The 27,684-nt window shown below is 43.5% G+C and overlaps 1 protein-coding gene across 1 annotated transcript in view; it reads left to right on the top strand.

Annotated features, from left to right (window-relative positions):
* fhod3b (formin homology 2 domain containing 3b) overlaps positions 1 to 27,684 on the top strand; it is a gene marked incomplete at its 5' end in the record, with an annotated part of 84,659 nt that overhangs the window by 40,561 nt on the left and 16,414 nt on the right. Inside the window, 7 exons of the mRNA XM_084557960.1 lie at positions 9,403 to 9,470; positions 10,993 to 11,098; positions 23,751 to 23,845; positions 24,754 to 24,865; positions 25,749 to 25,843; positions 26,400 to 26,543; positions 26,700 to 26,947. Coding sequence (XP_084414086.1) covers positions 9,403 to 9,470; positions 10,993 to 11,098; positions 23,751 to 23,845; positions 24,754 to 24,865; positions 25,749 to 25,843; positions 26,400 to 26,543; positions 26,700 to 26,947 — 868 coding nt within the window. The remainder of the gene's footprint in view (positions 1 to 9,402; positions 9,471 to 10,992; positions 11,099 to 23,750; positions 23,846 to 24,753; positions 24,866 to 25,748; positions 25,844 to 26,399; positions 26,544 to 26,699; positions 26,948 to 27,684) is intronic.

The raw sequence follows: 27,684 nt of genomic DNA on the forward strand, positions 1-27,684 counted from the left end.
TTACAGCTTTAAAAAGAAACAATTGACAGGACATACATGGATTACAATTGGTGTAGCTTTTCTTTGTTGGAAAGCAGTGAAAGAAGGGAAGGAAGTGTCAGTGTTTATCTAATTGATCTGCAAGTAAGGTGAGACTAAAGTAATGCACTGTAGCTTAAAAGATTGTATTCCTCTCTTCCCTGTCAGTTTTATATGTCCATCTGTCTCTGACTGGTGGAAGGGCCATTAAGAACTGGGGAAAAACACTTGTGACAAGGGGCTGCTCTTATTAGACTGGATGACAATGACAGACATGTGCCAAGGGTCCTCCTCTTCCATCTTGAGAAGAAAAGAGGATCCATAATTTGATCCGGCATAACTAGTAAAAACACGGGAATTGGAGGGAGACTGCAATGGATCCCGTTTGTGCAGAAACCAGGTGTTTTGACATCTCTTTTCCATTAAGCACATTCAGTCACAGGGTGGCCAGTATGGAAATGAGATGGTGTACTGTGACACATGTGTTTGCCTCCACATCGGTTTGCTTCCTATTCCTAGAGCAGTCCGAAATAGATGTGGTCTCTGCACAACTGTGTTTATTGGACGGAGTTTGCGCTGGTGTATTTCCCCACGTGTCAGGTTGTTAAGAATAGGAGGGAGCAGAGAAAGTCAGGGGCAAAGAAGCTAAGAGCAGAACGAGAGGAAGAAGAGGGGAGTGAAGGAGGTGAGGGGAGAGTCTCTGAGGTCATTGTTGAGAACATTTTCCAAGTCAACTTTAAGAAAGAAAAAGAAAAACACTTTTGAAATTGTAATTTAATTGCAGTACATGAAGTGAAACGTTTTTGATTTTAAGGATCATAAAGTCTGAATCGAGAAAAGCACTTGGCTTTGTGGACCTGTCTTTTATGGATAAAAAGATAAAAATCCAAAGATATAAAAGAACTATAGCATATGTGCACACATGTGATAGTAGGGGAATATATTGGCTATAAGATTTTAAATCTTACCCTATAAGCATCTGGTCCTGCATCTATATGTGCATTTTACTGCCCTAAGAAAAGCTGTTTGGCCAGAGCAGCTGCCAAGCAACACATGAGGAACGGCCTTCACCCAACCTCTGTCCAACTTCATATACAGAGATCATTAGAGGAGTATTCACATGCAAAGTCACAGAAATAATGCCAATGAACGGTTCCTATAACTAACTGTGCTGAAGCTGACCTCGTAGCCAAAATGACTTCCATTGTTGATCTCCCAGTTTATATCTGGTCAGGTTTTTGTCTGGTCTGCTGAATGGATACATACCTTTACTCTGCTCTCCGCTCCACTACCTATCTGTGTCAGTGGTGGTGGGGAAGCCCTGCTGAGGAGGTGAAAGGGCAGGCTAGAAAAAAAGGCAGAGGGAAGAAAAGGGGGATATTTACTGGGTTGTGTTGTGAGGGTCACCCCACCTGGTAGCTAAGGAATGACTCATTATACAGGCAGGCACTAATGAAAGATTTGTCTGTCCTCACATTTGCTCCGCTGTCGTATCTCTCTCCTTGTCTGAAAATTCTGCAGATTCCACCCCTAACGTTCCTCTTCTGTTTCTCTTCGACAGCATCAGATAGTATCTTGGTGGCCAGTTTAGCGTACGGTTTATTGAAGAGACTTACCTGGAGATAATTAGCCTCCAGTGCCCTTTGAGTGCTCTACAGAATATGTTCAGCTTTTAAAGACTAATGAAAGCCAAACAGTAGGATTCTGCTTAAAGACAAATGCCACCGCTGCCTTCCACGAGAATTATTGTGACTGACGAAAACACAAACCTTCACTCAAAGACTTACGTAAACACATCAATAAACGCAACAATCCAATTTCCCAGTCTCCATCGCCGGACAATGAGCGCTGTTGAGCTCCGTGGGCCACGTTCGGTGTTTATTGGAACTTGGCTGTGGTATGCCTTGGTATCAAATGGCTCTGCCAGGATAGAGTGTCGCAGTCCGGTAACCTGATCTCTCCTCTGCTCCCACGAGACTGTAGACACTGTGCCCTCTGCAGAATGTGTAGAGGAAGTCCAGGTACAACATCTGTGAGGGAAATCAAATCAGAATGAATTAGCATGGTTTATTTGCACGTCTCTAACAATCTCTTTAACATCCTCGAATGAACATTTGTCCAGACTTCGTAACTCACTGTGAACCTACAAAGATGTTCAGCTCTGTAGTAGTGATAGCAAAAATAATGCGCAAGAACAGCACACATCTGACTGCGCATTGATAACACCCATATCTTTCAGCCATTTTAAGAATCTTCTTCCACGCCTTAGGCCTTTGCCTGCTTAGAGACTTTCACGCCCTGTGGGTCCATGCCGGCCTTCCTGTGAGGCCTGCTGCCAGTGACACAGGCTTCTTCAGTCTGTGTGGCCCCGACTCAGTTTCCACTAATCTAAACCATCATCTCCATATGTCTTCTATCACAACTTCCAGAGCATTTGAATAAACTCCAGGCAACAGGAACAAATTAATTAATGTCTTTATTCCTCTGTGCGCTTTGTAAACTGCCTGCGTGAGTGCGTGCATACTGCATGTGTGTGGGTGGACGTTTATGTTCAAACCCCCCCCCGCGCGCATACGTACACATTTTCCATATAATTGTCTTGATCCACTGTTCGGTTACACTCACAGTCCAAACATGTTGAAATTGATCTCGTTTTTTACCTGCATTCCTGCATAATGATTTCCACCTGAGCGCTATAATCTGCTTTTATTGACCCATCATTCACCTTGTGTTTTCGTTCAGAAAGCGGGGCATAAAAAGAGCAGCAGAAACCCCAGTCCACAAAGTAGCATGTTGCAATCTGTTGCACGTGTTGGGAGGTCTTTCACCTTAATTACTTGTGCTTTTTTCTTCATAAATTGAGGAAGACAAGGCTTCCCTTACAGAACGAGAAAGGAGAAAAGGAAAAAAACACTAAAACGATGACAAGGAAGTGCTGATGTTGTTATTCTGTTGTGCTTCGTGACTGCTGAGGACCATTACGCATACTGTAAACTTGACGGTTTCTCATGAAAATACCAAAGGATTAAAATGAAAGATGGGTCCCTTTATGCTAGTTCATGGCAGGCAGTGATGTGGCGATTCTGGCGTATGTTACTATGCTCTCCCAGATGGCTATAGTTTGTCTGACCTCAGGCTTCACCTCTCACAGACTTTGTGGCCTTTGCTGACCAGAGGAACAGGCCTCTGGCTCCATGGGACAGTGCTAAATTCAGACATGGGCAGGGCACTGGCTTGTGACTTGTGAAAGTCCAGCTTTCACCAAACAACAGCTCTGCAGCACAAACTGACCTTTACTCCTGTCAGGCTGCAGTGCATCTCCTGGTATTTGATTAGAGTAGATTGTAGTTTATTAGTTGAATGATAAATTCTGCTTTTCTTATAATTTTTTAATCTTGCACTCGTTTCGCACACTTTTTTGTTCTTAAATCACACTGCTTAGAAACACTACAACAACACTACTGCATCCTGTTCATTTTAAGCCCCACATTCAACATATAATTTGCTTGTTGCGTCTGAAGTTTCCTTCAGTAAGAGAAGTTGCTCCCCATTCATTTCTGTGCTAAGTTAGGGAGTAACAGAGACAAAGAAAAGTGATTTATTGTTTTTTTTATTGACTTTAAATCATCCTCTAACTGAGTATAATGTGTTTGCATATAGTACATTTCAGATTTTCTCTTCTCTGCCTCAGTGTTTTATTTTTTTTTACTCGTAACAGCAACACAGCGCACACAGCTCAAGTGGTTAAGTGGGTGATGACAGACTGATGACCCTGCATACTGATGACCTACTTTAGTTGAAAATAAGGATCCTGTTGTTGTGTGACAATGATGAGGAAAGATTTCCAGAGAAAGATTTATGGTAATTAGCCTGAATACATAATTAGACCACTGCTTTCTCAGAATCTGTTATGAAATTGTGGTTTCATACTGTTCTTTATTTTTCTCAACCTGGGATGAAGCATCTCTTCATCCCACATCCCTCTCTTCATCCCACTCGAAAGCTGCTGATTTCATTGTGCATTGTAAGAAAGTTTTATATGCACATACCAATGCATGTGTTAAGGATTCTCCTCCTCAACTTCTGGTCTGACACATCCACTCCTGAAAGTAAACACGGTTTAATTTACACCCGTGTATGCGGGCTTGTCCTGCCCAGTGGGGTCTTTGTGGGTTTCCTGGCTGTGCTTTGGATGTGGTTTATGTGTTATGCCTGCTGTGTGATGTATGAGCGGTGGTAGTCATCCTTTTCATTTTATAGCACTTTCTGGAAAGTGCATGTGTGGAGATGAGTAACTGAGCACGTTAGAGTTGTCTGTAGATGGAAAATGAGCAAAAATAATGGCACAATTAGAGGACACGTTTTTATAATTTGTTAGCTTCCCAGCAGTGAGTAGTGGAAACTGGTTTAAGGCTGTGATTGCCACACAGAGATAAATAAAAACTGACCCATGACTCATACAAAACTGGAATGTGGAACTGGAATGTGCTGGCACTGCCACAGAGAATCATAAGGTGTTTGAAGCAACACAGGACAGATTTGAAAGTTGTCTTCTCAGCAGCAGCATGTCTGTCTGAAAATATCAGCAGTCTTGACTCTGAGCCGAGCACATTCCTGATGATTATGGAAATTCTGCCATTACTTTTATGATTGTTATAATTATAAATCCATTATATCCCCGTAGCTATTTCAGCTGAGAAAACTTGACTGTGCATTGCAATTTAAAAGGAGAAAACAGCTGCTCTCTGTATCACTTTCACTCTGCTGAGTCATTGCAGTCAGGTGTGCTTGTCAGTAAATGGAAAAATTAGTCACTTCTACTTGGATGCACCCATACATTGTTTCAATGTTCAGGCCCGTTTTGTGGTGGAACAAGTACTTAGCATAGACTGTATCTAAAAGATGGACATTACCCACAGGTTTGTGGGTCCTTTCCATTGACTGTATGAAGACGGATGAAACCTCTATGATGTTTTCCATAGGATTTCTGAAGAACAGTTCAGAAGCTCAGTGTCGGTGGCACCAGCATTCGCCATCTTGGCAGTGCCTGACTAAACTGACCCCGATGAAGGCCACGAGCCAAAACATGTAGGTCTACTAAAGTTGTTCCATACACTAAAAGTGCTGCCAGAGTCTTGACCTCTCTACAGTGCCTGACCAAATGCCAGCCAGTTCAGAAATGGGTTCATGGGTTGAGCCGAGGTGGTTGACAGACATCTAGAAAACAATGAGGGCATCCACTTGTCTCTCAAAGCAACCACATCCTAAATTATGCACAATTGTCTTTTGTACCAGGCTGTTTTTTTGTCGGCTGTAAAGTTGAGCATTTTAAGATAGTGGCTGATTGGGACTGACTCAAGAGTCCATTTAAGGAACAGTTTGGCACGTCCATGCTTGCTTAAGTTTTCTACCCAATGAGTTGCAGCTTGGGTATTTTGGCAACCATGGTTGTTTGGAGCCAGAAGAGACTATATTTGGATGATAGGGATGACTCACTCAAGACAGACAAAACATATCTTGCCAAAGGTTATCTGGTAGTGTTACTGTGATTTAAGACATTTCTGCATTGACTTCCTTTTTCAGACCCAAGATGTACATACCCCGTTGACGTTCAGGCTATGCTAGTCAGTGACTCTGTGGTGCTTATTCCACCATTTAAAAAGGTATGATTTTGAACAACTACTTTGCTGCTGCTGTTTGTCTGTGTTGTTATCGTTATCTCTGGAATGCAAAATCGAAAGGAGCCTAGATTGTTTTGCTGTACCAAACCCATGGCAAATGTCACGAGCTACTGAAGTTTCAGGTGGTTTCATGTAAACACTTGAGATAGGGGCTCCTAAACTTTTCCAACGAACAAATGAGGTCTTACGTTCTTTCCTGAATGTGGAAATGCAGAGGGCCCATACTTTTGGGAGCATATCTGTGCCAAATGGTATGGAACTAATCTCTACTGAGCTATTTCTCATTAGAGATGGGCCTCTGGGAGGTGCGTCGGTGTATGGACTGTGGACAGGGACAGGGAAGGACTGTCTGTTCCTGCAGATGGGCTTCATTTAGTGTCGGACAAGAATAGCATCCTGTTTTATTGCAGTTCAAACCATATTGATACACAGAGGAGTGCAAGCCCTTTGTGCAAATGCCGGAAGAACTGTCCACTTACCTATTCGTACTAATCGACACACACAACATGCTACTGGGAATAATTCAAACCCAGTGCTGATGCATCACCGCTGTATTGCTGTGCTGTGATCTGAGCAGAGCCATTAGTGTCTGTTCAGCGGTGCTGGTCGTAGTTCATCTGTTGACTGATTAACATTCAGTGTGGAAGTGCAGTTCAGACTCAGACTTCAGGAGGAAAAAAGAGCCAGCTGGTTCGTGGGTGGGGGGGTTAAGTAGGACCACAAATCAAGTATGCTTTGTATAGTAAAGGTGTGATGAGTAACCCGGACTTAACCTCGAGCGTAGTTACTCCCTCTGTCTTTCCACTCCAGTGATCAGAGAGCTTGTCTGTTTAGAGATCCTCTAATCTAAACTCAAAGTCATCTAGCTGGGGTACAGGGCAATGAATAAGGACCTACCTTGACCTGAAGTGCAGCAGTTAAAAAACATTTATGGATGTAGAATCAACCGAAACTAAAGGCAGTTTAGGTTTGTGTCAGTACCATAAATGTCATATATATTATTTATGTGGTGTTGCTTTGTTGTTGTACATTTTACAGCCATAATACTGAATGTAATTAGATTAAACTTTTAGTATTTTTTATGCGCCACCACAATGAGTCAATGAAAGAAAACAAAGCTACAACTATAACATTGTGTGCGCTTTGGGAACAGATTTAAAAGAACCATGCCAACTTGGCAGCCATGATTTGCTCCTGCTGGAGTTCCACTGCTGGGGGGGCCCGAACCAAAAAGTCCCAGTACACTTCCTTCCTGTTGTTTATAAAGACATAAATTACCAACATCACACAGCTTCCCCTCTTAATACCTCTGGACTTGTGGAGATTTATTCCTTGTGGATGTTGTTGCCAGTGACTTGCTGGGACTCTTCCGTAAAAGACCAATGCTCATGTATTGCACCGAACGCGCAAAACGTTTAAGGCCCTGCTCTCCTCATGCCGAATACCATCAAAGTCATAAATTAGAAACAAGACATCCTCTAAAGATAAGAGACTCTGCTGGAACTGGACGGTGAGGTGTATGATTTCACTATACAACATCCTCAAATGGGAGCCTTTTTTTTTTTTAACCACATATGGCCTAGTCCCAGGCTGTCTGCATTACAGCTGCATCTCCAGTGTCTTATCTGTGTGTAGAAGGGTGGGTTACACCAATAACATGAAGTGTGTAGAGTTACTGTGGACCACCTTTTAATGTAATGACATGTCCTAGAACAAGTTTTAAATCAGAAATGCAGTTTAGACCAAAATTTGTCTTAAATTTAACATGTGGCTTGAGATATACACCGATCAGCCACAACACTGATATTGTGTAGGTCTCCCTTGTGCCTCTAAACATTTCTGACTCATCAGAGAATGGACATGGTCCTTCTGAGGGTGTCCTGTGGTGTCTGGCAACAGAATATTGTTAGTGGGGGTCTTTGGGTCCTATGGGTTGAGGGGAGGGGCCTCTGTGGTTCAGGCTTGTTCCAGTGCATCCTGCAGATACTGGATCATTTCGAGATCTAGTGAATTTGGAGGTCAGGTCAACACCTTGAACTGTTTTTCGTGATTTTTGAGTTGTTCCAGAACTGTTTTTCTGTGTGTGCCTGTGTCATCCTGCTGGGGATGGCTGCTGCCATCATTGCTATGGGGTGGGAGTGCCTGGTCTGGTCTAGGTGGGTGGTACATGCCTAAGTAACGAATGCCAGGTCCAAAAGTTTCCCAGCAGAACACTGCATTGTCACAAGATGGTCAATGTTATTTACTTCTCCTGTCAGTGGTTTTAATGTTGTGGCTGATCGGTGTATACCACCTTGAATTAGTCCTTTCTTTCCAACACAGGGGTTGGATTACGTGATTGCATGTTTGTCGTCCCAGTGGGCCTCCACATGCTAGCTTTCACTGCGTGTGAAGTGTTGAGAAAATGTTGTGTGTCACTGAAAAGCCACCCGAAGACATCAGACCGCGAACGCTCCTTCTGTCTGGTCCAGTGTCTAGAAGTAGCCTTCTGTTTGTACCCACAGAACTGGCAAGCAATACACACCCCCTGATTCTGTCTTTCTTTGTCTCTCTCTCTCTGTCTGTCTCTCTCTCTCTCTCTCTCTCTGAGTTCATCAGCGGAAGGGATTTACTCTCCAGCCGAGGAGGCCAACAACAATAATGAATGGGAGCTAGTTGCTCTGTATCCCATGTGTATACACTCATCAGTGTGAGTTTCTCACACTGTAGATTCAATGGCAGCTATTTGTTAAATCCTGCAGCAGTTTGTGTTCGTATAATGGGTGTATTCAAGGTGATGTATAAATGTTATGTCAACCCAAGCTGCATGTGTGTTCATTCAAATGAATGCTGGCTATGAGTTAATGTGAGGTGTGAGAGAGAAAGAGAACTGCCCTGCTGCCTGACTGTCTTCAGGCCTTTTTACATGTGTGCCAGTCTTCTGATGGATGCCATATAACCGCACCTTGAAGCAAGAAAATACAGAAAGAAAGAGGCATTCAGATCACAGTGGAACAGTGAGGTGGGAGACGGGCAGAGAGGGAAAGTCCTAAACTGCACTGCACTGCTCTTTGCTGCTGTCTCTGCAGCAGTGACTGTCAGGTTTTGCTGAGTCAGAGAGAGTTCACACAGCAGTGATGAGTGAGCGTTTAGGTCCGTGCTCAACGCCGCCACTCCCTGGCAGACCGTGCAGACTGCACACGGCGTGAATGATCGTCAAAGAGTAGCTCTGGGATATGTACGGCTTCATCATAAGTCATCCATCATATCTCTCATTCGCTTTGCCGCTCTGTGGAGTTTCCATAACTGATCAACGCACAAATAGTTCCTCAGCTTTTGTGGTTGGTGTTGGCTTTAAGTTCCTGCCATGATTTTGTATCACGGTTAAACTGCAGATTAGGCTTTGTTAGCAGGAAACATCCTCAGCTCGCTAACTCTCCACAGATGTTCTCCGACTTGCTCCTACTGTTGCTTTCCTCTCACAGTTTTTTTTTTTTTTCCTTTTAGAATCATTTTTATATTTAGCTACTTGGGATAATTGCTCGCAGTGATGTGTGCATTACGTGGCGAAATTTGTGCAATGCGAGGGAAACACTAAAACACAAGGGCGCATTACTTTTAAGAGAATCATCCTTAATGCGAACCCCAGATACCAACATGTGTAGCTGTCAGCTGATTTTCCCACTCACTCCTGTTCTCTCTCTCTTTCTCTCTCTCCGTACAGAAAAACTCTACAACTCAACGGGACGGGAGCTGCGGAGAGCCCTTTTTTCCCTCAAGCAGATTTTTCAGGTGATTATTTATCTCTCTGTGCTGACATCTCTCTTAAAAACTGCAACTCACGAGATCCTGTCAGCTCCAGTGTGTGTTTGTGTCCGTCATGATAATGTGAACGTTTTTGTCAAAACTGCATCGGTCCACATGAAATGTCCCCTGCTGTCCCTGGTCTTGTGCATGCACACACATTAACATGCACCGAATGTATGCGCGCACATTGCATCGGCGCACACGTGCACGCTCACACTTTGACACTGCACTGTTTTTCGCGAGGCAGGTTTGTGTTGCTGAGAGTTTGCCTTCGTGGCAGCTGTGCAGTGTTCAGGTCTGGTCATACTTCACACACTGGGCTGGGCTAGCAGCGGGCAGTCAGTTGCAGAGGGGGGAGGGTTCACTGAAAGTTAAATGGAAAAAAAAAAAGAGCAAAGAGAGACGTTGATGCAGAACCAGAATAGATACATCTCCTGCTATACAATCAGTGCCTCTGTAATATTTTAGTTGTAGAGAGTATACTGATTATTCTTTTGTAATAACCAGCTTTGCCGTATCCTGTGTCAGTGTCACATCTCTACGTTTCAGCAGTGCACATGCATGGGTCTCAGAACTGCTGCTCACTGTGTTTGTGCACTCCTGAACTTTTAGACTCTATGCCAAATGACTGGAGTCTCCATCGCAGATCTATGGTAAAGACGTTCTGGAAGCACTTAGGCCTCCTCCTGGGACACAAGAAGCCCTGACCACCCCACAGTGTTTATTGCTGCCTTCCTCTCTGTCCCATCTGAACAGTAGAGTGTATCAGAAAATGATAAATCCTGCAGAAAGCCTAATGCTCGGCCCTAAATTACCGAGCCATCGACAGGTGTGAGAGATGCAGGTGGTTTTGTCATCACGGACAAAATGTTGGATGAGGCCGAAGGCGATCCTAAAGGAATCCATGTGAACGAGCTCCTAGCAGACAAGCGCATTCGGATTAAGGAGCTGAATGTCAAAAAAAATTATACATTTTCTACAGCTGAGGATTTTGAGAGAAGGTTCATAAATAAGTCTGAGTACTTATTTCCTTCACAACTGCTTGTTTTTGACTCCTTAGTAATACAAAAACATGCAATAAGTGTTGTCAAGCACATTTGCTGCTTTGCGGTAAGCGTTTCATGCAGTTCTACATAAGAAATATATAAGCACATACTGCAGATTGCTTCATTAAGAGCAGAATAAATTCCACCTGATGCTTTTTGGGACAGATTGTTATTATTTGTTTATTTTTTTTTTTATCAGACTTAAGTAGTAGATAAAGTTGTGTGAATTATACAGCAACAGATTCCAAATTATTTACTCTCAGCGTGATTATTAAGTTGTTAGTCTTTCATAAGTACCCAATGTTCATCATGCATCAAAGGTTTATGTTGTCAAAGGCTGGACTAATTCCATTCTTTTTTTATTGAGCCATAAATAAGCAGCACCCTTGTGGCTCTGTCCGTGATTCATAAATGTGTATACTGTGTGTGCTGTGTAATTAAACTCTGTGTGATCTGTCCAGGATGACAAGGACCTGGTGCACGAGTTTGTGGTGGCCGAGGGGCTGACGTGTTTGATAAAAGTGGGAGCCGAAGCCGACCAGAACTACCAGAATTACATCCTCAGGGGTACGTACGCTGCAGAAAAACCGCAGCCTTGCAACAACACGCTAACTGATCCCTTCCCTCGTACCAATGTTTACAACAGGAGGATGTTATTAATCAATCCCGTAACACTTTTCTTTCCATAAACCCATCTATAGCCATGTGTGTGTTTGTGTGTGTATATAAACTGAGTAAATTGATGATCCTGCTCGATGACCTGCTCACACTCAGGCACTTTAAAGCATGTAAACAAACTCAGATTGCGTGCCACAGATAATGTGGAAGTTAGGCCGCTGGTTAATTTATCTGTCCCATGTCGGCGAGGTGAGAGGTCATATGTGTTACGGCTGAAGAGGGGCAAGGACAGCGTGTTTGGGGATAGTAGAGGACCATAGCTCTTGCCTCAAGGTCACTGCCGTTTAACAGCCTGCTGTGAGGGGGCAGGTCACACATGCTTAAGAGTCTAATAAAAGTTCTGGAAGGATATTACAGATCATAAAACTAATTTCCCCTCCTCCCTCTCTCTTTTTCTCTCTCGCTCTCGTTTTTATTTTTCTCCGTTCCCTCATTTTTCTTTTAAATTTATTGGACTTCTGTTGATTAAATTGAGCCCGTAGAGCTTCTCGTAAGCTTGAATCCAACTTTTGTGCTAAAAAAACAAAACAAAAAACAACAAAAAAAACAGCTTTGATTTACGATTACAGTCGCATGTTTCCGACGCCTCTTTTGTTGTTTCGTCATTTTAAGACTTGCTGAAATAAGTCACTGTAGTTGACCCTTGTGATTTGGTTGCACATTTCATGTTGATTCATTTAGTTGCAGCCTGTTCCCAAATGCTTCCTCTCCAATTTTTCAACCTGCTCAGTCTTGACCCTTTCCGTTACTGAACAAAACAAAAAAAACAAAGCGCAAATGGCGGATGTCTGTGACAAAGGACTGATGATGCCCCCAGGGTGGGATATAAACATGAACACGACCTCTTTCCTGGACTACCTCCGCACGCTCTCATCTCAAACGCTTCATCTGAACTTGGCCCGATCTCTGACTGACTCACGCGGATAAATCACATGGGTTAAATGGCTAAAACATGACCGAGAAGGCTTTCGGAAACTTTCGGCGCTGACCACATGTAAGAGCTGTTAGTGTCGTTCAGCTGTGAACGATGAGAGCACTTCTCGTATCTGTTCTCTCCTCCTTATTGTGGCATCCTTTCTTTGCTTCTTTCACGCTCCAGAGAGTTCATATAAAACATGTGTGTCAGCGCGCTTCTGTGGAACTCTTTATTCTTTCATGTGCTAATTTATCGCTTCATACCTGCAGATTACAGTCCCCCCCCCCCCCCCCCCCATGTATCTCTACATCGCCATGAGAAACTAAACCAAACTCCCACTCTCCCAAACCCCTTTGTAACTTCTTTCGCCTCCTGACCTAATTTCTCGTGACCGGCTGAGGAAATTTGGAGCGTAGTAGATCACCCTCCCTTATGAGCCATGTGTTGGAGAACATAAGCCGAGCATGTGCTGGAACCCAGATGCACAGGTCAGAAATGTATATAGATCTGGCTGCTTTACTTGACTTCCAAGAGGAGCTATGTCATATGGATTCCCTGGAGGGGAGTAAATTAGTTGCCTGAAATTTTCACACGTGCACACAGAGAGCAAGGAAGAGAGACAGAGGGCGAACCAGCAGCAGTAATTGCTTTGGTATCAAACACTGATCACTTCTAATGTGGGTTTTTATTTTTTTTTTTTAGCTGTAATGTCTTTCAAGTGGAGCCCAGTGGAAAAAAAAGAGAAGCAGGAGGAATGTGGCCCTGAACCCATCTGTCTGGTGTGCATTAAAAACCTCCCGACTAAACAATCTCGCTCTCTTTTGTGAATAAAAATCCATCTTGTGGCTCTTTTGTAGTTGAAAAAGTCACAATCACACGTGCACGCCAGTCAGTGGGCCTGCTTGCACTTCACAACAACAGGTTCCTGACGTTAACTTCGCAGAACATTGCCTTCATTGTAAATGATTCTTCCTGCAGCTTTCTTAGCAATCTGTACCTTCTCAGTTTTCTCTCTCTCCTCATTTTTATTTTTTTCATTCCATCTTCTCAAAGCCCCGGAGGTGTCTGTGGCCAGTTAGTGCTCCCTCAGTGATGTGGGTAGTTTCTGGGTCTGCCTGGCTGGTGTCTGGCCCCTTTCATGGCCCCTCACACCTGGCTCGGAGGGCTTCCAGACCTGGGCTTAGCTCCCTGGAGACCTGCACTTTTTTGGCCCAGGGGAAAGCTTGTATGCCTTTATCACCCCATCAGAGGGAAGGGTGTGAGGTCACTGTTTCAGAAGTGCATATGCCATCTGGTCCTCCTGTAAGCCGTACAGCTAGCTGCAAACACACAGGAGCCAAAAGGATAATGAAGGACTCATTACAGTTATTCATTCTTCATTCTGGACAGAATCTATGTTCATTTATAATCTTTCTTAAATACCTCTTGCAATCATAAATCTTTGGCTGATGAAGTGCAAATCCAGGCAGAGGGTTCATAATGTATGTTTCTGTAGTTGAGAACGTTACTTACTTAGTCAAACTGCAATGGCCTCAGGGGGTTGAAGAATGTTTTTTTCTCTTTCAAAATGCATCCATCGCCGTTTATCTTTATATTGTACAACTCAACTGTACGACTAAAGTGTAAAATTGAAGCAGTTAAATCAAAATATACAGGCTAAAATCCCAATAATAGTAAATAATTTCAAATTCTAATGTTTATTGATCAATCAGTGGTACACATTGTATTTTATATATATATATATTTTTTACATAGCATCCCTACTTATCATCCCCAAATTCTGGTCAATACTTTTAACTAAATTACCCAACAAAAGAGGCAAATCAACCAGAGCTAATGCAATAATCAGTACAGAAGAAGATAAATATGAAATAAATATAAACTGAAAGCTAAAGACAGAAAAAAAGCAACAACTGCAGGTCTTGTTGAAACAGTTTGCGTTATTCTTGGTTTTATATCTCATCACAAAACAAGCCTAAAAAAAAAAAGGTAGTACAGGTTACCAGTGAGAGTTGAATTTAGTTTCAGGACTGACAGGAGGTCACAGGCAGCTGGATTGTCACTGTAATTTTGGATCAAAAATCCAATCCAATCTTTCATAATTTGTAGTTTTCTTGTTATTTGTATAGTTAGTGAGGTTTGCTTATGGATTTGCATGAGTGAGTCATATTAAAGATCCAGCGTTCAGGATTTAGTGACATCTAGCGGTGAATGGCCCGGTCTGGAACCAGTCCTCTGGTTCGTGCAGTATTGTGGGCTCTACGGAAGAGGATCAGGGGATTCAGGGGACTAACACGAATAGAAAATTGCATCTCTGCATTGGACCATTAGGTTGTTTGATGAGCAGAGGTATAATAATTATATGACTTAGAGCCAGCATTAAATCCATTTGCACATCACATATCCAAATTCACCCCATCCATGTTTCTGTTTAATCTGTCATCCGATGACAGAAATCATAGAAAGCTTGCACACTGAGTCGGTCGTGTTTCATTATTCTACTTCTAAATTTCTGAGGCAAAATTGAGTTGTCAGTCTGAGAATGGTTTTGTGGACCTCTCACCTTTTGAAAGTAGAAAAAGACGCAAAGATCAAGTAGATATCTGTGGAATTATCCCCGATTGTTTGCAGGATCCGCTTTGATGCCAGCAATACTGGTACCGTGCATTACAACAGCAGCTGGCAGTATGTCTAAGGTAGGGGAAATAGAGTTTATCAGAAGCTATTTTGGATGTAGATGCTTGCATGCACGCTGGCTCTGAGATTTAGAAAAGACTTTCGATGGATACAAAAATAATGCGCAAAATCAGACCTGTTCCCGAAAACTGCTGCATGCTCCTTTACAGTAAAGTCCAAACTGCTGATGCATCAGGTGCACACACTGTAAAGTATTTAAGTCTTTCTGTTATTATGTTCGCCCTCATATACACCTTTGTGTCATTCTGTCTTACAAGGTCCAGGCTCCAAGTAACAGTAGAGAGTAACACATTACCCAGTAAGTGCTTCTGCAGCCCTAAAATAAAAGCAGCTTGTGCGAAAGGTCAAATAAGTTTCTGCAGTAAGCTCCAACTTTTTCACTGTGGTAAGAAAAAGATCCCTGTGGTACTAATTATCATGAGCAAAACAGGGGGATGTGATGGAAGAACAAATGACAGGGTTTTTCCCGGATTTTCGTACCAATTGTAGAATTTATAATAAGGACGCTAACAAAAGTAACAACCGTGTTTAATTGGAAACTGTAAAAACGGGAGCTTCAGACAGGCGGGGCAGATAAAAGACGGACCAATTACGGTCAACTTGAAGCAATTATTCCGCGCTTTGAAACGTTCGCTGTTGACATTCCTCACCATAAGCCATGTTTTCAGCTCCACTCTCTTTGTGTGCGCTGCTTAAAGGCCGCGCCGTTTCTGTCTGCACACTTGTTGACAAAACACTCGCCATCTCTAAGCCACAGTGGAAACAAATTGGAAGTGAGGCTTTAGCTTTTGATCTGTGGGAATCTGGAGGCTTTCTTTACACCTTTCAGAGCAGCCCTGGATACGCTTCTTTTTTTTTTTTTTGGAAAACACATTCTTAAACACTGCGTAAATTATCCTCGTACTTTTGGTCCCGCAAATTTATAGCTTTTGCAGATATAGGGGTGGTGCGATGAGCAGTCGAGAAGTATTACCGTACGAAATAAGTCATGCCCGTATTACATTTTATGATATCTTTTTGTGTATCTCTCTCTCTCCAGCTACCGTTTTAAGATCTCCTGTTTTTAATGACACGGCTGTTGTAATGCCATAAGCTGAGGTAACTTGACTTCCTGGTTTTCAAGGGTGGAAGTTCCTCGGTGAGGGCCTCGGTGGGAAATGCGGGAGATTCGTTCTAGTCAAGTGTTTCATTGCCTCTTAAACTGTCTGGGACCTGAAACACTGCTCCCAATCCGGCACTCAGTCCGTGCCGCACTGCAGTAACTTTAGCTGGCGGAGGTTTTTCACAAAGACGCAAGTGCACCTGAAGCGCAAACCCCCCCTTTTTTCTTTTTTTTTGGTGAAATCTTCGTTATTCTCTGTGGTATTTCTCAGCGCAGTGGCATTGCATCTTAAACGTGGTGGATCGGCAATCCCGTGACACATCTGTGCAGCTCTTTTCATCCGCGTGCCAAGAGTGAGTGTGTGTGTGATTCAAAAGTCTTTTTGCTGTAAACAAACACTGATTTGGTCCTCCTTTGTAGCTGAACCAGCTGCGTTGGGGTTTGATTAGATTTGCAGACCTCACCTGCATTAACTCAGCTCAGAACCACCATGAGAAGTTTACATACTGTACCAAACTATAATTTTAGAACATGGTTAATAATGAAAAGCAAGACCATTACCAAAACAGAAGTGATCTAATAGCTGATACTAACGCAAAATAGTAAATTTTTCCGGTGTACAATTACATGCTAGAGGGGCGTTTTAGCTCCCTTAATGTAAAACCTGGATCACTGTTTTGACTGTTGCACTGAGCTCTGAGTGAAAACCCAGGCACGGTTGGATTAACTTGCGGCATTGGAAGCTCCTCTTGGAAACAGTGCGTATTGTGTTGTCTGGCTGTGTTATAGGTCGTTTGTTCTGCAGGGGGAGACCTTTACGATGGCTCATTGTCTGGACAAACATTTCCGCTCTGTCTGGGCTGCGTGACGTTGCGTGGATGTATCAGTATACAGCACGCCGGTTGTTGGAGGTGTACTTGTTTTCGTGACCACGATGGAATGACGTTTAGGGGGAGATAAGGTAATGCTTTGTTAATTCCTCCAGGGTGAAGGGAATTTAAGTTGGGAGACGCCGTGTTTGGAGGGAGAGGGAGATCTCCAGGAATGTCCTCGTCGCACCGACGGAAACTTGAACCCCTGGTTTCGTAATGAGATCCCATGGGAACACGAGCACGTTTCCTACCAGATCTCCCGCAGCTTTCTGGGCCGGCCACAGCTCCTGCTGGCCCTCTGTGCAAATCTTTTCAATCTGAAAAACACTCACTCACTCAACATACAGTGCACGACACCCACTGCTTGTGGTGTCATGGATGTTCATTCACTGACACATTTCAATCTAGAGGTTACAAGCGAGGGTCGCTCAACTGCTAGACAGCTTCAGGTTTGTCTGTGTTAGCTTCGTTTACATCTTTATAAAAGTAGAAAGAATTAACAACTTCCTTTTTTTTTTGTCCTCTTGGGAAAACCAGTGATATTCTCATACGGCCTCTATACCTGTCTAAGAGTTTCCTCTTCTGGGATGACAGAAATGACTTCATTTGGTGAGAGGAAATTTAGGAAATGAGTGTTACCCATGGTTTCAGCCCACAACCTCTCAACTCTCCGTGCGCCACTGGATACGTTTTGTTTTTGCTTCCAGCGCGGCCTCTCTCCATAAATTAAATCACCAGCTTTCAAACTGACTGACACACTCGGTGCAGCATTAAAACGCGACCCAGCTCTACACTCCGTAGACTGTTTTATACCAAACAACCACCGCTGCCAGACTTCTTCACATCCTTTAACTACAAAAACACAACCTGTCCTCTTGTTTTTGGTTAAACGTAGAACATATCCGGTTCCTCCCTCTGTGTCGGACCCCTCTGGCCCCCACAAGAGCGGAGAGCTCGCATCTGAACCCAATTCAACCCCACCTGCCTGACCTATATTCCGCCTCCCCTAATTCTTCTCTCAACATCTGTAGAAGTTTTTAGCCTTCGCCACTGGCAATGGAATTACAACCCTTTACTGGAGCCTGTTTTACTGTAAGCGACTTCGGTATACAGGTCAATTACATTATAAGAATGTTTGATTTGGTCCATTTCTAAAGCTCTTACTTTATCATCTCTGACCTTGCCATCTAAGATACATAAACTGTAATTTCGTGAAAAAATGAATCTTTTCCAGCAACGTATCGAATGACATCCTCAAAATCTGAGAGGGGTTTAAAGCTCATTTTTGTAAGTAAATAAGACTATTCTTTGGGATGGAGTGCAGAGACTGGCCAGAATCAGAGCGGATCACACCACTGCTGTCTCAAGAACAGTAAGAATTCACTGTAGCTCATCTTACAGTTCGCTTTACAAGTGGGTGGATGTTAGGCTGCAGCTTTTTTGCCAAAGTCTTCCCCACTTGGGCGGGATGTGAAAAGCTCATCTGTTGGACTTCTTCCAGTTGTTCATTGTGCTTAGGTTTTAGAACAGTAGCACTTCTGTTCTCCCAGCTGTTAAACTGCAGATGCGGAAGAAGAAAATCTGTACATATTACAGCCTTTTTATCAGTAGTCTTGTTGCCTACTCGGCTGTGGCTTATTCAGCAATGCAGTAGTTCATCAGGTCTGCAGTGTCTGTAGAGTGTGCTCAGCCAATTACTGGAGAGGCTCTCCTGCCTTGCTTCACGCTATTAGGTGTGTTTGTTTGTCTTTTGGGAATGTGTTTGGGCTTAGACCCACAGTAAATTGTGTCAAATGCTGGCAGACACGTATGCAGGGTCTGAAAATGGAAGCATCCCCCTGTTGTTTTACCGAAAGGGGGCTAAACCTGAAGTCTGGCAGACAGCTCGGGGACTGGAATTGGTCTGGCAGAGGCAGTTTGTCTGGCTCTAATGGTCTGGGTGATTAGCTGACTAACAAACAGAACGTAACCCATGAACATGCCTTAATCTAGTTCATATACCAAGTAATAAACGTGTCCTTTTATGGCAGACAGACTCTCAATCAGAAGCGTGCTAGAGGCATGGATTAGGGAATGAGAAATGTCAGGGATAAAAGAAAATTGGTTTGCATTTTTAGCTGTGTTAGCAGCACAACATAATGTAGAGGAGGCTGATCGACCTCGTAACACTTCTAGCGTGACTTTAGCCTCTTGTGGCACTGACACACCAGCCCGTCGTCAGAGGGCTACTGGTAGCAAAGATGTAGCCTCGACTGTGTCTGGACCAAAATGTTGCTGTTGCACTTTAAAAGGGAAACTGAATGAGCTACTGTAAACTAGAAAAAGCTGCAAACCGTTGTACAGAACTGGTCTCAGTTCAGTTTGTTCATTCTAGATCATCATGTTGTTGTGAAAATATTTGTTATATGTTCACATGGAAACTGTGTGCACCCTGGAGAGCCTGTGGACCAGTGGTAATAGAAGTGGACTTAGGTTCACTGCCCTTGGGCAAGGCACATAACCCCCCCAAACTACTCCTCTGGTGATGCATATGTGACTGCCCACTGCTCCAAGTGTGCTCGCTACTCATTGTGTGTACTAATGAACAAATTTTCCTGTGGAAATCAAATGGAGAATGCAAATTGTTGATCTTTGTCATTTTACTTACTTTCTTCTCTTGCGTTGCTCTCTGCCAATCAGAGACAATTACTTGACTGACTTGTTCCATTGCTAATTCTGAAAAGCTGCCATCAGGGATCTGACTATTGCCAGTGGTGTAAACAATTCAAAAACTAAGGCCACAATCATTTACCAATGGTCTTATACCACAAACAGCTGTTTGCTGTCCTTAGCCTTTGTTTAAACCTGAAACAACTATTATTTTTGATCACTTAGGGCTAAAGAAACAAGCTGTAAACAAGACACATCCATAATGTCACCTACAAAAAGTGAACGCATAAATGGACGTATTGCCTATTTACGCAGCCAGGGCACGCAGTGTAAGTCCAATTTTCACTTTTCTCCAACAGGGAAATACTGTATCTGCACCCAGGGTTTAGTGTCTTTATGCTGAAAACAATGCCGTTAAGAGTGAACTACTAAGTTGCAAGCTGTAAAATTAATGAGAAGACAAGTCCAAAGGTACTGTAAAGGTCCGTGTCTTCATCAATGGACCCTTTTCAAAAAAAAACAAAAAAAACAAGCAGTCATGTGATCCCCTGTTCATATAAAACTAACGACTAAAGCAGCTTTAAACATTTTCTTTGCTCAGTGGGGAGGATGTGGGCAGAATCTGCTGTATATTTAACATTATGTTACATTAAAAACACATGCTTCACCATCAATAATGACCACCAGAAAAGAGAACACAAAGACAAAAGGTGAATTCATAAATCAGCGGTGAGTACTAATCTTTGTCACTACTCATACTTCCACGGAGAGTGTCAACACTGTAAAAATCTAGTAAATTGCTTTAAATAAAGTGACACAGTAGAACAAGAATCTCCATAAAATGTCTTGCAGTTAAGGTTATGTGGGTGCAGGGAGGCACACGTCACAACTGTGAGTGGCTAATGCAGAGCATAACAAGATAAGAGGCGCTAAGTTACACTGTATGGGATGGAGATTTGGCCCCTAACCCAAAGTCCTGGTAAAATAAATGTTGCAAGCTGACAGACAGTTTGGCTGACCCAGTTTAGATAAATTCCAAAATGTAAATGAAACCGAAGGGGGAGAATGGTTTAGCGGGAGGGGAGTGGACAGGTTTTTAGAAAGAAAAAAAAAAAGAAGCAGTTTTGTTGATTTCTTGCGTCGTTATAGATAAGGTCGTCCTCTCTCTACATCTACGTTTGAGTCAGCTGGCTTGCGTTGGTGCTGCCTCCCAGACCTCAGAGTGCTTCTCACCTCGGCCGTGGTCACGGTGCAGCCCTTCCTGCACATTCCTGGGGCTGTGGAAGATAATTGCTGTGGTTTATGAGAGGGAGAGGCCCTGAAGAAACACATCCACCAGACCCTAGTTGTTTAAGTTCTCTCAGAATCCTGGTTCAGACACGGGGTCTGTCTCCTCCGGTCCGTCGGCCTGTGGTTCCCTTCTGCAGCTTCACATCAATCAAACGTTCTATTTACTCTCAAGACAGATGTCTGTTAAGTTTTGAACGGTACTGTAAGAGTGTTGCACAGATGCCAAGGTGATCATTGAACACTTCCAAGTTTCTTTGGAGTCTTTCTCCGTTGGCTTCGCCTCCTCATAATAGCTCACATCTAAATTCTAATCACTGTGCTTTAAATTTAGCTCAATGTCTGCCAGCATCTTAGTACGTGACATACATGCAAAGGGACTTAGCAATGTTATTGTTGTACTTTGTGTGAGGTATTGTAAAGCTGCTCACGATTACTTGAATGGAGGTCAGATCAGTGCTGGAGGTGGAGGGAGTCCTACACAGACCCCCAGACTCACATACTCCTCTTATTAACCCTCTCCCAAAGTTATTGATGACTGTCTGCTGGTGAGTTACTAAAAACTAATTTTGGGAACGCTGGGAAAGTACGCCAAACTTTCACGATTGTATCACACTGTTCTTTTATTTTTCGCGTCCAAATCCGTTCCGTTTGCAGGCCACAAAGGTGATTGTTTTCAGAATAATAAGATGTTTCCTTTAAAATCTTTCTAAACCAGACTCTGAAGGCTGCCCATAATGAAAGGTCATTTAATTTATTTTTACACAGTTACCGTGCAAGTATCGTTTTACCTTGCTGTTCTGTGAGTGCGGTTTCTGGTCCTTTAAGTTGAATTGCGCATAAGTAGCCTCTGGCAGTGAATAATTTCATGAAGCAGCAGTTTTAATGAATGTGAGAAAAAAAAAAAAAAAAAGGAGGTAATGATTGTGTGGTTTCTGGCGTGGTTTGTAACGGTCCGAATATCATATTATTTCCGTATCTTAACTGCTCGCTAGATTAAACTCACACATGATACAGACATTCGTTCTGATTTTATTTAACTTGGCCGCTCGCTTAGGTAAAGAAGCCGCCCCACTCCCTATATAATATTTTTAAATAATGTCTTGTGATAACATGTCAGAGTGATCTGAAAGTCATTTCATTTTGTGGTTGAGAGATAACGTCTCGTCTGTCAGCAGCTGAACATTCACGTTGTGTAATGACACTTTTAAAAGCCTCATTAAGGCCACCAATTTTTCTCCCTTTTTTTTTTTTTTCCTTCTCACCCCTGTTTTCAGTGGACATTCCTTGAAAACCGCATTGCAACAGGGCAGATACCAAACACAGGTGCAGACAGGAGATAAAAGTCTGTGATAATATACCAGGTCAGCTACCAGTCTCAAAAGAAGCATGCAGCTCATTACTCATCCAGCGGACAGCTACTGTAAATCATTATTTTAGCCATTCTAGCTGCGCATTTTTGATATACGACATTGATTAACGATATGCTCTTGAAATCAGTTCTGGCCTCGTCGAAGGAGCTCTATGTTATCCCATAACTTTTGTCAACCCTCTATCGGCACTTGTGCCACGCGAAGTGGCGTAGTTGCAGAGAGGTGGCACTCAGATGTGGTCTGATCCGAAGCGGCCCGTGCTGCCGTCTGCCACGACGCGCGGCTCAGAGCTCGCAGCAGCAGTGGAGGACCGTCAGGAATGCTCTGGCCTGACATGTTGTGTGTAATTAAGGCTGATTGATAAAAGATGAACAGTCGCTGCTGCTGCTGCTGCAACAGTGGGCCGTCAGCATGCGTACACACACGCACACACTCATGTGTCCACCCACGCACTCTCACGCATCGTGTACACACAGCAGCAGCTGCACCTGGGAATTTTGGCTTATCTACAGCATATTCACGATTTTCATGCCCCTCCGGAGAAGAGGAGAGGAAAAATGTATGACAGAAACTCCAGGGTCTCATCTCAGCATGTCAAAAGAGACTGTTCTGAGCACGGCATTAGGAGATTATTTGATACGCTACTCAAGGAGCATTCAAGTTTTTTTGTTTGAGCAGCTTTTCCTTCTAACTTTCAAACAACCCGGCGTGTCAGTTTCTGCAGCACAGATTCTAATAAATCCCTGAACTTGATCGTATTTGAGAAAAAAAAAAAAGGAATGTCGTGACTTACAGAGAAAAACTCTCTCATGTATTACCCCCCAAAAACCCGTACCTTCTTCCAAGAAAGAGTCAGAAAGGCCCTCCAAAAGTGTTCTGCTTCCAATGTGTTCACATGTTCTCCCTCTTCAGCCCCCCCTCCCCACTCCCATGTCAGCTAATGTATCATCTAGAGGTGATGTGGGTTCAAACTGAGCTCGTCTTCTGTGTGAAAGCATCGACTCCTTGTGTGCGGACGGCCACTGAGGCGCTGTTTGAGAAATGACCGCAAATTTAAATGGTGCTTTTGTCTCTTCCAGCGGTGTTTGCCTCCCTTCCCCCGCCTCCTTCTTTTACGTAGCTACACTTTTACTGCCCCCCGTTGAGATCCCTTGGCTCTTATTATGTTCTTATTTATGTATCCTGTTACAGATAGAAGTCCCGTCAGCATCCAGCGAGGCACGGCTCGGATATTTACCCCCGTTGTGTCCGCTGAGTTGAAGCATGATCGGATTAGTGATTGGTTTTTAGGTCTTCACATAAGTATTGTGCTTTTGAATGGACAATTATCCCTCCAGCAGCTCCACTTTGTGTCTCTGGAGTTTGATTTAATTACTGGCCCCTTTCACTGGCAGCACAATGAGTTTGTGTACTTGTGTGGGAGATTCTACTACTGCTGTAGGACTCCACAGTCGTATAGTGTGGTTTGAGGTCCCTTAATGAAGCAGTTAAATTTGGGATTTATAGATTTCAAGTCACATGCAAATTCATTCAGAAAAAAAATGTCAAAATGTGCAGTTTGAAGAGAAAAGAAGAAAATGCCAAGTTGCAAAACAGAAAATTAACCAGACTCCATCTCTTTCTCTCCCTCTCTACCCCTCTCCAGCTCTTGGTCAGATAATGCTGTATGTGGACGGGATGAACGGCCTCATATCTCACAATGAAACGGTCCAGTGGCTTTACTCCCTGGTCGGCTCCAAGGTAAAGAATATGCGCACTGATTCACAGTAGATATCCTGTACAGTCAACTCAGTAGCAGTCTCATCTATGTGCACTGGCAAAACGGGTAAAATCATGCGCTGCTTTGTCAACATGGAAGCAGCCCTGCTTTCATTGTGGTCACCTCAGCCCTCTAGTGGCTAGATGGCTTTATGTGCAGCGTATTTGCGGCTGAGGAGGGAATTGCATGAGCTCTGTCCTCTATCCCCACAGTTTAATGTTCTCACAAATTACTTCTCTGCCTTCCTGTGTAAATACGGGCATAATATTTGGCATCTGCATTATTCTGTTAATCAAATCTCTGTATTCTAAATCATTCTGTATGGTTAATTTCCAGTTTCATATTTACACCGATCAGCCACAACATTATGACAGGAGAAATAAATAACATTGACCATCTTGTGACAATGCAATGTTCTGCTGGGAAACTTTTGGACCTGGCATTTGTGTGGATGTTACTTAGACATGTACCACCCACCTAGACCAGACCAGGTGCCCCACCCCACAGCAATGAGCCATCCCCAGCAGGATGCAGTCTGACACAGGCACACACACAAAAATGGTTTAGGAACATTTAATGGATTCACCTCCTTTTCTGTCTCGTTTCCATACACTGTAGTGGTGTAAATGATATGTGCAGCACGTTCCCATGAGCTGTCAGTGTCACACAACTCTCTTATCAAACCTCTCAAGACTGTTAGACAGGAAGAAGCTTTTACGCTGTCATACCATGAAGAATTTGGAATTAACAGCGATCACACACACTCTTCGCGTCGCTCCACTGTTGTTAACAAAACATTAAGTTTATAGTTGAACTGCGTGCCATATGCTTGCGTGCTCGTGCTGTGCTGCATTTCCCGTTTAAGCTGTGTTTTTATTTCTTTGTGTAGTTCCGTCTGGTGGTGAAGACGTCCCTCAAGCTGCTGTTGGTGTTTGTGGAGTACACCGAATGTAATGCTGCGCTGCTCATAAAGGCCGTGAACGGCGTGGATACCAAAAGAGGTGAGAGCCCGGGCTATCGGTCCGACATTTTAATTAGAACAGGTGTTTAAAGGCAGGTACATCTAACGTCTCTATTGAAACAGGGACTCTTCAACCGATTTTTGGATTTTATCATTAATATTTGCATACAGAGGAAACTAATATTGTAATCAGGTGACTTGTAATCTGTGAATTCAGGGTCAGACAAAAATGACCCTCTTATACCTGTAAAATGGCAGTGTGTGCGCTCAAAATGAGCATTTATTATTCACTAGGTATGGTGACGTCCAGCAGGATTTGTCTCCTCTCAGTCATAATTCTCTGCTGCTCAGTGAAATCTGAGCCGTAAAATATAGACAGACTTGTCGGATCAGTTGTCCCGTGCCGCTCCACAGCCAAGCATTGAATGAGGCTTACTGAGAAAGACTGTAACTCCGGCCTGCAGAGGGGTTTGGTTACCTGCCGCTCTAAAAGCTCAACATTGTACTGTGGCATACGGCGGGGGATCGGTCATCCGTGCGGAGGGGTCCGGTATCCCTCTGTCTCATCCTCTCACTCGTGCTGTTGCGTAAGAAGGCTGAACATGATCCCCAGTCTCCTGAAGAGAAGGAGATGGACTTGACCTCATGGCTGAGACACTGCAGATTAAGTCACCCCTGCTCTGTTTTTCCACTGCCACTCGTCTGGAGGAAGACTGCTGTGACTGCAGTTCTCCTGCTGGAGCCTCAACATGACATAACAGTTTTTTACTCCTGCACAGTGGTGGAGCTGAGACAGTTTTTTGTTTAATGCCGTAAGATGAGCACATGGATTAGCTCAGATTGTGAACCACGTAAACCATGATGTAAATGCAATTTGTTTCTATTGTTTTGCACAAAGTGTTACATGCCCTTTGGTGACACAGGTACAAAGCTGTGGTCAAATGTCATGGAGATCCTGGACGAGAAGGATGGAGTGGATACAGAGCTGCTGGTGTTTGCGATGACGCTCATCAACAAGGTCAGTGAATGAGTTCCGCATTATTACCGTGCCTGCTGTTAGCATGTTGTTTTACAGTCTTATCAGCGGCTGAATAACTCCTCTAGATAAGGAGAAAAGTCTGTTCACGCGGGATGGAAATGCTCTCAGTGCAGCAGCATTGCTTCCAAAATGCGATCAGACTTGTCAGTCCGCCTTCTCACTTAGATTGAATCAGGTGCAGATTGGATCCATTTGGTGTGATTGTGTTTGTGTTACTTGGAAGAAATTACAATGACTCTGCAATAGCTAATATGCGACAGTCGCAGTTTACTTTAGCAACAAGAGTCTTAAGGAGTAGAAATGAATTATTTAATCGTAGTGGAAAATTAAACATTGTATTCAAATAGAAACAGTAAAATATGATGAAATTGTACTAATTTATGAATAACATACTTGTATACTTCAACAAAATACTTTCTGAGGTGTTTTCACGCCCTCTTGCCCGCTCAATTTTCTTTACTGTTGAAGTTCCCCTTCTCTCCAATATAAATGCAAGATTGTTGTTTTTAATCTGATGTGTTTGTGTGCGTTTCAGACTCTGGCAGGCCTCCCTGACCAGGACTCCTACTATGACATGGTGGACTGTCTGGAAGAGCAGGGTATTGAAACCACGGCGCAGAGACACCTGAGCAGGAAAGGCACTGACCTCGACCTCGTAGAACAGTTCAACATCTACGAGGTGATGAAGACCGCTAATCACATTACAACCAACCGTAATGAAATGGTATCATAATAGGCTGCGAGCCAAGAGGCAGCCATCGATGTGCATCAAGTTTGCTGTTCATGAACACCCTGCGGAGTCACTTAGTTACACTGCTATGCCACTCTGACACAGATGACTCTTCGCCACGAGGACGGTGACGATGAAACCCAGTTGCCCCCGAGTGGCAGAAAGGACCGGAGACGGGCCAGCGTTGGCGGCACCAACGAGAGGCGAGGCCTGGAGAGGAGACGCAGCCGGAGGCATTCGCTCCAGAACAGCAGAGGCCACGCGTCTGCCCCGGCATCGCCCAGCAGCCCTCACCCTCCTACGAGCGGGTTCCCGCCATCCAGTGGCCAACGCATCGAGGACATCAGTGAAAGGTGAGGCAGCCGGAGGAAGGGACAGGTGAAAGATATTCAAAATAAAAAAAATTTAAAAATGAACTTCATCCGTGCATCCATTTCGGCTTGAACATGGTCTGAGCTTGGAGTTAAAGGTTCACCCAGGACGGTTTGTTTGGATCGCTTGTATTTTAAAGCCTGAGACATATCTGCAAGTAAAATGTGTCCATGAGTTTTACTCTGTCTCACAGGAAACAACCCGACTGCAAGTATGTATTATATTTCAGTCTTGGAGAGATGCATCTACTGCATTCAGAGCCAGAGCAGAGAATTTAATTATATAGTAATTTAAAGAATGGAGAAGAGGAGACTGCTGCTGCAATGTGACATTTAAATTAATTTTCCTCGCTGTCAAAGGCATTCCCCCGCCACTGCTGGAAATAGGAAGCTTCTGTAAACACATGATATGAGCTATCTGCTCTCCGTCAAGCTTCTTTCAGTGAGAGTGCACGGACCTTACAATCCACCACGCCACATGTTTTATACATGACAAAACTTTGGGACTGCACAGGCCGGTGACTCAATTGAAATCTCATTTTATCATACAGTAGCTCGGAATAAGCCTTATAAAAGCAATAGAAAACCTTCCATTACAGTTTTTATTATAAATCACTCAACGAGGACGAACACTTGGCTTGAGTTTTTAAATATTAACAACTTTACTTGAAGTAGCATACCTACTGAAATCGCTGGTTGCAGGTTTACTCAAACTCAAT

The sequence above is a fragment of the Chelon labrosus genome (assembly GCF_963514085.1).
Source record: "Chelon labrosus genome assembly, chromosome: 12".
Taxonomy (NCBI): domain Eukaryota; kingdom Metazoa; phylum Chordata; class Actinopteri; order Mugiliformes; family Mugilidae; genus Chelon; species Chelon labrosus.